The sequence below is a fragment of the Nymphalis io genome, chromosome 6, assembly GCF_905147045.1.
Source record: "Nymphalis io chromosome 6, ilAglIoxx1.1, whole genome shotgun sequence".
In the NCBI taxonomy this organism is placed as follows: Eukaryota; Metazoa; Arthropoda; class Insecta; order Lepidoptera; family Nymphalidae; genus Nymphalis; species Nymphalis io.
Genome location: NC_065893.1, coordinates 5,133,229 through 5,143,603, shown reverse-complemented (window position 1 = coordinate 5,143,603; position 10,375 = coordinate 5,133,229). Strand labels below are relative to the sequence as shown.

The 10,375-nt window shown below is 31.8% G+C and overlaps 1 protein-coding gene and 1 long non-coding RNA gene across 3 annotated transcripts; one reads left to right on the top strand and one right to left on the bottom strand.

Annotated features, from left to right (window-relative positions):
- Positions 1 to 2,116: 2,116 nt before the first annotated feature.
- Positions 2,117 to 9,463, bottom strand: LOC126769271 (bifunctional purine biosynthesis protein ATIC). 2 transcript variants are annotated; one of them, XM_050487944.1, is made up of 11 exons: positions 9,295 to 9,463; positions 6,980 to 7,085; positions 6,362 to 6,578; positions 5,410 to 5,685; positions 5,181 to 5,293; positions 4,326 to 4,549; positions 3,798 to 4,046; positions 3,498 to 3,719; positions 3,119 to 3,302; positions 2,764 to 2,927; positions 2,117 to 2,473 (listed from the first exon to the last, which is right to left on the bottom strand). In XM_050487944.1, the coding sequence occupies exons 2-11, from the start codon at positions 6,999 to 7,001 to the stop codon at positions 2,354 to 2,356; spliced, it is 1,791 nt and encodes a 596-aa protein (XP_050343901.1). In that variant the 5' UTR covers positions 7,002 to 7,085; positions 9,295 to 9,463; the 3' UTR covers positions 2,117 to 2,353. The 2 variants fall into 2 exon arrangements, with proteins under 2 accessions (XP_050343901.1, XP_050343903.1); XM_050487946.1 differs by lacking the exon at positions 9,295 to 9,463 and adding an exon at positions 8,034 to 8,280.
- On the top strand, positions 4,958 to 6,514 carry LOC126769306 (uncharacterized). Its single transcript, XR_007669351.1, has 3 exons — positions 4,958 to 4,995; positions 6,159 to 6,239; positions 6,378 to 6,514. It is a non-coding gene; the product is annotated as an uncharacterized LOC126769306 (long non-coding RNA).
- Positions 9,464 to 10,375: the final 912 nt, after the last annotated feature.

The window sequence follows — 10,375 nt, the reverse complement described above, 5'->3', positions numbered from 1 at the left end:
AACACATAATTTAAAGGATTTCAATCAATAATAATAAGTACATGCGACGAATTTTAGACGATTAACAAGAACGTATAACGGTTTTATAAGTTTTTTTTTATTTTAGCTTAAAAAGTAATTTAATATTGTCACGTATAAATGTATTAAATTATATTATTTTAACAAAAAAAAAGGAATTTACCATATTTCGGGGAGTTATATAATGGTATCACAGTTTCAAGGTTTTAACTGACGGAAGCGTACACGGGGAAGAACAGTCTAGGTACTCGAAACGTGAGTCACAAAAATCCCCGTTTTTGTGATAGCATTGCTTATAGCGGCCAAACAAAACTTGTTTGTTTCAAATTCAGTCACTAGTCAATACTATCTATAGAACAATAAGATATAGCTATATAAATATACGAGATAAACTGTAAATTTGCGAATAATAATAATAATGATATTTTTATAGTTTTGTATTAAAATTTTATTAAGTACCTATATATTTCACTATGTAATTCCAAAATTATACCTTAAATCGTACTTAGGTTCTTACAAAATTACTTTTAAAAATGTTTCCGAAAAAGTAAAATTTTGTACTTACTTACTTCCATTCGGTTTTATTACCCACGATTAACAAATAATTTACAAAATGTTACGTATTACGGTGCTTCTATATTATATATGGGTCTCGTTAATATTCATATAAAATACACTATTGTATTTGGAATATATTGTTGTTGCTATTTTTTGATTCCATGTGAAATGTACAGCCTTTCTCCGGTTTTTCATATAATATAGTTTCCTCACGAGCTTACATTATTACGTGTACGTTACGTATTAGTACGTTTTCCGGAATGTAATCCTCACTTTGATCACGTACGTATTTATTTTGAAATTACTAATGAACATCACGGATTATCATATTGTAATCTGAGGTGTATATATCAAACAGTAGCTTAAGTTTTCTTAATTCGTCCCCACATTATTGCTTTTTCGTAAAGATTTTAAGTTCTTTGCTTTTAATGTCTTTAAGTTTAACACTTTCACTGCCGTCTACCCGAATCCGTTTGTATACACACGTTTTTCATCCGTACGCTTTACTCCGTTCTAAATTGTAGCTGATAAAATGTGTATAGATACGACGATAACAGGTGACAAGCTAAGAGGATAGGTAAACTAACTTAAAATGGGTTTTAACTTTATTTCGTTCGCAAAACTGTAATATATGTAACTGTAGAGTAAAATCATTAATTAAATTCTACCGATAATGCAAATAAGCAAAAATATAAAAAACCTTTATCAAATAATGAAATTATTTCTACTTTTATTTTAAAAAAATATACCATATTTATTTACGCCTAACATTAAATATTAATTTATTGTATTTAGCATTGCGAATTAAATAGTTAAACAAGGAACAATGTATTTGCTGTTATGAATAAATTTATAAATAAAAAATTACATAGTAAAATTCTAGTAAGTAATTTTGAACACACTTCTTAGCCAGGAGTGAACCCACGATGACCCCGGAGGAAACCACGTGAACCCGGTTTTGGACATAGTGGCATCGCCTGAACGTCGAAGTACTCAAAAATGTAAAGTCCCAAATTTTTTTTGGCATACCGATTAGTTTTAGTAAATGAGCTTGGCAGTGAAAGTGTGTAAATGAGATTTGCGAAATTGTCTATATTTTAGGTGTGACGGACATGAATTGATTCATGATTTTATAATTGTTTTTCAGTTACCATAAACACGACCGTCAGAAACGTTCGTTGTTGAAAATGAAGTACTTTTCAAAAGTACTTAAAAAGAAAAAATAAACAGACAAAACTTTTAAATTGTAGAATTGCTACTAATTCTACGATTTAAAAGTAAAAGACAAATGATATTAAACGATGATAGGAGAAGCTGAGAGCCATTGATAAAAATAGAACAATATATACAAGTCGATTAAATGTCATAAGAAAATCTTTGTATTTATCAGTAAAATAAGTCAAAGGTTATAGTTTCGGCTTGCTTACTGTTACAATAATTATTACAATGATTCGTACAGGTATTATTATGAAATATAGTTAAAACATGTTAATACTGCGTAAGCTGTTAATGCTTTATTAAATTCAATAAAAAAAAGTCATATTTCAGATCAACTTTAATATAGTATATAATTTTTTGTCTTATTTTAATATAAGGCACATTGAGGAATGTTTGTATATAGATTCCTAAGATTACTCAAATAACTCTTGAATTATTATTCAATTGCAATTGGTATATAATAGGAAAAATGTTTATGTAAAAATTCTATAAAAACATTATACATAATAATAATCAACCTCATTTTGCTTACAATACAAATGATATGTGGTGTAACAGTTTAATGATGGAAAAGTCTGAGGTTAGTATGAGCAAGTACAATATTATGTTCGTTGCAAGCATCAATCACTTCTTTGTCGTTATTAGATCCTGACGGACTTCCGATGTACTCCACACCACACTGAAATGTAGCAAGATTGAAATTAACAGTATTGTATAATAAAACATTATAACTATGCATACTATGTGCGAATGAAAGCGTCCCATGAGCATTTACGTTAGATAAAGTTCGGAAATATAGCTTTTTGATTTTTCGAACTATATGAGAAAGTTAACTAAAAATACATTTAGTGTTTCTTCATTGCACAGAATGTAACCGTTTTAAGCCATTAAAGCAAATTATATTTTATCATTTAATATTTTTTGTTATGCCATAATTACATTTATACAATTTCAATAATTGGTAGATACCTGAACAGCTCTGTCAATATTATCTCTGAAGGGGAAAAATGCATCTGAAGCAAGCGCTACTTTATCCAATTTCTTGACCCACTCGTCTCTCTCTTCGGCCGTGAGGAGTGCGGGCGGCTCGCCATCAAAGAGGCTCTTCCATTGGTCTAATGGCAGATCCGTTCCTAAGACATACAATACTCATTTAATATACTTAAATTAAGCAAAAACATTATATACTTCAAAATAACCTTCGTCAAGAGAGTTACTACACTAGGCCACTTATAAACAAATACAAAATTATTTAGGAATGGACTAAACGATACGGAAGGACATGGTTCGATTCTCTAAATATAAGTTCGGAGATGTGTCTCACCGACGGTGCCGTTGACGTAGTTGTCGACGGCGTTGGACAGCACGGCGCGCGAGAGGCCGGCGCGCGCGCAGGCGGCGGCGCGCAGCACGCGCGGGTGTGCGCGCGTCCACCACAGCGCCGCCTTGCCGCCCGCCAGCCGCGTGCAGTGGATGCGCGACTGCTGCCCCGCGCCGATGCCGATCACCTGCGACACACCTTACTGATCACACTGCCGACTTGCAGTTTGCATGCCTCGTTTTATTTAATTTTTAAATAACATATATATATATATATATATATATATATATATATATATATATATATATATATTTATATGTTGGACGATGTACAACATTTTCCATTTGATCAGATTCGGATTTCAAATTTAAACTTCACGGACCTGTCCATCCTTCGCGTAGCATACGGAATTACTCTGTGTATATTTTAAAGCGATTGTTGCGATGATGAGATCCCTCACGGCACTCGGCGGAAGATCCTTATTGTTGGTCACGATGTTTTTGAAAAGTTCCGATGTAATCTTTGCGTCGTTACGTCTCTGTTCCAAAGTGAGACCGAAAATTGTCTTCTGCTCCATCAAGTCCGGTGTATACTTGGGATCCATCTAAAAATATAAAATATTATAATGATAGAGTATAAACCCGAAAATTTCCAGATTAAAAAAATGTATGTCGAGACTCGCCTGTAGCACACAGTAGTTGCCGCCCTTCTTTTTTTTGAGCACTGCTAGTGCGGCGGGCGTATACCCGGGCGCCACGATACCGTCCGACACCTCCCGAGATATGATCCGGGCGGTGATCTCGTCGCACTCGTCGGAGATGGCGATGAAGTCTCCGAAGGAGCTCATGCGGTCTGCCCCTCGCGCGCGTGCGTAGGCGCATGCCAGCGGACTCAGCTGTGGCAGGAGATCTGCCACCATGCACACTGCGGCCTGTTTTTACACGTTTAATTAATGTTTCGACATTTATTTTGTTATTTAGACAAACAATTACAGACCGCACTGTACTTTGTTGACTTATTAAGAAATATTTTAAATTAAATTAAAAATATTATATATGGATAAGAGAAACACGTTTTGAACAACTTTTTATCATATATTTAGTATATATAACACATACACCCGTATACACACACACACATATATATATATATATAAGCGAAAGTGGAAAGCCAACTTAGATCGCACGTATTATAAGTTAGACTGACTCACCTCTTCTTTAGTCAAAGGGAGACCAACAGCTGCTCCAGCGGGTGAAACGTGTTTGAAGCTGGTGGCTGCTGGCAGACCTAAGGCCTCTTTTAATTCCAAGACTAGTTGCCATGCGTTTAAAGCGTCGCAAAGATTTATGAAACCAGGAGATCCATTCAATGTGGTCAGCGGCAAGCGATCGTGGGTTGTGAACACTTGAGCAGGCTTTTGGTGTGGGTTCATACCTTAAAATATAAACAGAAAACCCGGTATCCTCTACTTCTATTTACAAATAATACATTTTTTTGTTCTTATTTTATGATTTTACGCATCGTTCTTCCGATTAAGTTAAACCGTGCAATAAAGGGCACTTGCTTGAAGGTTTATGGCATATAACGATCAGCTAACCATAGGTGGTGCTTGAGACGTATAGGGTTATTATTGTCATATAAAAATAAGAGGTATTCCACCATGCATGTCTAACTATACAAGTAATTTACAATAAAATGACTTTATGCATTTACAAGAAATGTATACTATAATATTTTATTATCATGACATATAGCATGTTAATTGTCATTGAAATGCTGTAGCGAGCAATACGTATATATTCACAGAGACTAGCCAAATAGCCATGTCCCAGGCAGTCTATAAAAAGACAGGCTAGGTCTCAGTGGTGACACGCAATTTAGTAAGTGCAGACTTATTTTAGTAATTATAATTGTTAAATGACCTTTATTCTCATACTTGCCCAAGTATGTTTTAAAATAGAGAAGATATTTACAATATAATTCTTCATTTAAGAATTTTAAATATTAAAAAGTTATTTAAAAGAACGTTATAATAATATAAGTTCGATATTTGAATATTACTTACCATATCTCAAAGTCAGCTGTGATTGACCTGCTGAATATTGCTTGCGGAAGTAGTCGGAAATATGAACATCATACTGGGAAGTGTGAGTGAACGCTTTTAAAGCCAATTTTTGCCTGTATAGAAGGAAAAGGGAAATAGGCAATGTTATTATTATACTACTATTGATATTTGAGAAAAGTCATAAAAGGCTAAATATATTATAAAAAAAGTAGACATTTTGGTTACAAACCTTGTATCCAATGAAGTTTGATGATCTTTGCTCTCCGTTAATTCCTTAATAACTTTGTCATAATCAGTGGGGTCACAAATAACAGTCACTCTGTCGTGGTTCTTGGCAGCTGCTCTTAGTAATGTCACACCTCCAATGTCGATGTTCTCTACCGCATCAGCGATAGTGACGTCAGCTTTCGACACCGTCTCAACAAATGGGTAAAGGTTGCAGACAACTACGCTTATCATGTCAAACTTCTGACGCTTCATATCAGCCTGATCAGATTCTGTGAGCCTGTCATAAAGAATAAACAATTGGAATTATGAATTATGAATGTGTACTTATGCAATACAATAAAAGCATAATATTTTTTTACTGTGGTAAAAATTTTATATTTTAAAGGAGATTTCAAAACATAGTGTTGTATTTTAACAACACGAAATTTTCAAATTAATAATAAAGTGTTTGTTGTTATGTTCCATTTTCATATACTAGCATAATAAGAAAATACTTTAGCAATATAAAATCCCTATTCATTACGTACATTACATTATGTATTTTACATACGTGATTGGGTATGCATAAGTGGACAGGTTTTTACAAGTTTGGCGATACTCGAAACAGTGTTGCCATGGATATGAAATGAAAATCGTATTGGAAATATTAGGAAGGAACTTGATGTTGATCAGGTTTATGGACTGTCTGAGTAGCGATACTTATTATTGTGATCTGATTTGATCTAGTGACATAGCGTCTTATTTCCTAAGGTTGGTGGCGCATTGGCGGTGCAAGGAATGGTTAATATTTGTTTTACTCGTCCGCCTATTATAAAGAAGCTGGCTTCAAGTGTAAGTAGAAAATTTACTGGTGTCTTTTGCCTTTAAGTATTATGTTATTGGTACTACTATCCTACATTAGATAGGTAATGTATTTGACACAAATATAATTTAGCGTTAATAATTTTACTTACCTTGACAATATTCCAGCATGAACCGCTGGATGAAGAGACTTTACACGTCCTCCGAGCATTTCCGGAGCTCCAGTGATATCGGAAACATCCTGAACTTTGAAACCAGCATTGCGAAGTGCTGAAGCTGTACCTCCGCTACCAACTAATCCAAGGCCGATTTCAGAGAGACATTTCGCCAAAGGTATCAGGCCTGTTTTATCTGATACACTGAGAAGAGCTGTAAAATATTTTATGATATATTTATCTGTTCTGATCAAATTTTAGCAGGAAAGCATGCACGTTCCTATTGTTGAGCGGACGATGATCATTTAAGAATATAATTTTATATAAATATCTAAATTATATAAAAATATAAAATAAATCTGAGATTATTTAAAATATATACAATATAAACTACACATATACAGTTAAAAAATTATTATGCATAAAGGCAATTTTATCGCTAAGAGAGAAAGGTAACATTATTGTACTTAAAGTAGAGAACTGATAATCCTTAAAAAGGGCTATTAAAATGTCTCGGTCATTTTCATACACCAATATTTATATTTTTCTATGCCAATTATTTAATGTAAAAATAAATAGTGAAATAAATAAAGAAATATTATTATATTTTCATACCTAATTTTCCATTGACTGCCATGACTGAATCTTCAAAATGTAATTATTGAACTGTGAGAACAATGTTCTTGATTACCAAGTATCAATTTGACCTCGCAGAGGGGTCCTGATAACAAAATAATTTGTTTGGTAAATAGAGATAGGGTTGTACATAAACACTAATTTTATAAATGTAGTTGGTTGGACACATAAATATTATTTAATTTAGAAAATCATTAAATAAGTTTAATAGTAAGTATATACAATAAGTAACACACACAGGTTTGTGTTTGTAGTTCATCTTGTACTCTGCGTGACCACCTTATATTACGGATGAAATTTTGCCATGCCCAGCCGCATTGGTAAAATAAATTCCAAGCTCTCTCAAAAAGAGGAGATCAAAGTTCTTAGCCCAGCAGTGGAAAATTTACAGGCTGTTACTTAGATGTTTGTGTGTATAGTGGTTTTTTTAAATCATAATATGATAACAATTTTAAATTAGTATATGTATATCAATGTTTTGACAGCCCTATCACGTTTAAGATTAATATGATGAAAATAATGATGTAAAAATATCTTACGATAGAACACTACATACTGAAATAAACAAATTATATATAAATAATTCTTTTATTCGTTTGTGAGCGTAAAGTATAGTATTTATCTTTATATCAAAAAGGATTTAAGTATTTTTGTAATATTTTTTGATATTCTATATTATGTAGGCTATTAAGTAGTTTAATTAATATATGTAACTTTATTTAAAAAATGTAACACTAATATTTACATTTGCTTTAAAATATTAACATAAGATTCAAAATCTCAAACACCATGGCTACATTATCAGCCGCAGAATATGTCGGATTAAAACAATGTTGTGCAAAAAAATTAAGTAATTTTTTTATTGTAACATAAGCAATGTTCATGTTTTATAATTAACTCAATTATTTCTAGCCCTTCATTAAATTGACTTCGCTTTCGCTTCATCACTCTCAATAAATTCGAGATCTTTTTTAAATACTCCATACATCAAAATATGATCAAAATATAAAGGTCTAGCAGAATGTATACTTACGTATTATATTTGTTCATGGGGTGCCGCTGCCAAAACCCATATGTTAATGGCTGAGCGTACCCAGCGTGCACTACTTAAAGTAATTATGTATTTACCATTCCGATTTTCAACAAAAAAGGTTTACGAAAAGGCGGATGTTTTATCTATGAGAAAACTTTATGTCCACCTATGGATACAAAAATACCATAAAACAGTTGTCCCTTTCCTACCCACAACTAATTTCAGTAGAAGAGATCAATTTCTTTACAATAATGTTAAAAGTAAATTTGTACAGCAACAATATAACAGTCTCGCACCCAGATTTTATAAAAAATTAAATAAATTTTCAAGAATAAAGGACATTAATAAATAGAGATCAAAGCCGAGGTCTTGTGTTCAAACCCAGGTTGGGGAATGTATATATAAATGAAAAGTTATTAGGTTTTTTCTGTAGAAAAATTCTCAATAACAACATGGAGTCTGGATATTTGTTTATAATCTCGTGCCTCGGAAAGCATATAAAGCCTTGGTCTTGTGCCTGATGTGTTTTTGGTTGGCTGATTTGCCAGCCCATTAGATTATTAGAGCACATACTTATTATATGTGGTTGAACTAAGCTCCCTTGAATTTTAAAACCATGGCTAAAATCAGTAAAGAGGATATTATATTTTATAATACACTACACTATATTAATATACTTTTTATTTTTAAAGTTAATTTAATGTTGGTGTAATAAAGTTCGCAAGCAAAGTGCCAAACATCAACATTATAAACAACATATACCATAGATTATTCAAGATCTCGAACTCGATGATATCACATCGATTAGAAGTCAAAGTTTTTTATTTGTTTTCAATATCGATCAATAGGAATCTTATTTCATTAATTTTACACTTTTCAAGGTAATATTTCACTGCTGAATAAAGCCCTCCTCCTCTCCTGTTGCGGAGATCTATTGGGTGGTTGATGAATATACAATTGTTCGATTTTGTGTTTTTAGTGATTGGGTAGTATGTAGGTTCCAGATCCTGGGATCCAACCTTTTGAAGTAATTCTTAGTAAAAAGCATTTACTTCCACAAGTTTTTATTGTTTACAATCTCGGAAAGAAGTTATAGCAAGTTGTTAGTCCAGCGCCTAAATTCTTTCATCAGGCATTCATCCTAGAGAATGACCGTCGAAAATAAGTAAAGACATTTATATAATAATAAAAAAATAGATGAAAATTAAATATTTCTGTTATTACATCTATTCAATTAAATAATAACACACATTTTACTTACCGGTAGTTAATAATTAGTTCTAGTTAGGACTATTTAAGTAAAAAAATGTGATAAATATGTTTTTTTTACAGTTATGCTATATTTGACTTCTATGAAAGAATACAATAGAAATTATTTAAACATAAAAAAACCACATGTAGATCACATGAAATTACTGGTGTCATGAAATGTCATTTCTAAGTACCGATTGTATTTGTATATTTTTTAAATGACATCTAAATTATTCGTAGACAGAGAAACAAATAGACCAAGGGGCCGTGAAACCGCGATTGAGTAGTAGAAACAGAGATAGTTTTCAATGTGTGCGTAAAATGTTGCCATATTAATTGCATTCCCTGTTTTGGGAGATAAATAATTTTTAGGATTTAACTAAAACAAAATAAGATTATTAAATCTTACTTTTAATATTTATTATACATTTTTTTATTAAAATATTCTTTTGTCTTCCAACTACACCCAAAAACCGTTGCATTGTTTGTTTTTATTTCCGTTATCAATAGTACTTCAGCATCTTTATATGGTACTGGATTAACATTCTCCTCAGATGTTGAAATCTAAAACACACAATTAAATTATTAATAAAGTATGGTTACCACATATATTTCTATGTTAACCTCTTGACTCGAAATCTAATATTATTTTAAATTCATGAAGAATGTTAAATAATGTTGTCATTCGGAAATGAGAAATAGAAGAACGAATAAAGTAAAATAACATATTTATATATAACGAAGCAATTTAGGCTATTATTGGACTCCGTATTTATTTGTTTAAATTGACGACGAGTTAATATTTTTATCGAATATCGGGACACTTTTTTAGCTGTCGCTGGCAGCACTTACATGATAAATAATTATAAGCCAAGTCCACACTATTATGTTCAGTTACTTTTATGTAGTCGTTATATATATGCAGTGATATCACTTCTCGTTTTTATTAATTATAATTTTTATTAAAATATCTATCTATTTTAGAGAATATTTTGTATTAATATTTTAGTATTTTTGTTAGTATAATTTGGATGCTTATTTATTTAAAAAACCATTAATGTCATTTTTTTTATTTATTAAATTATATTTAT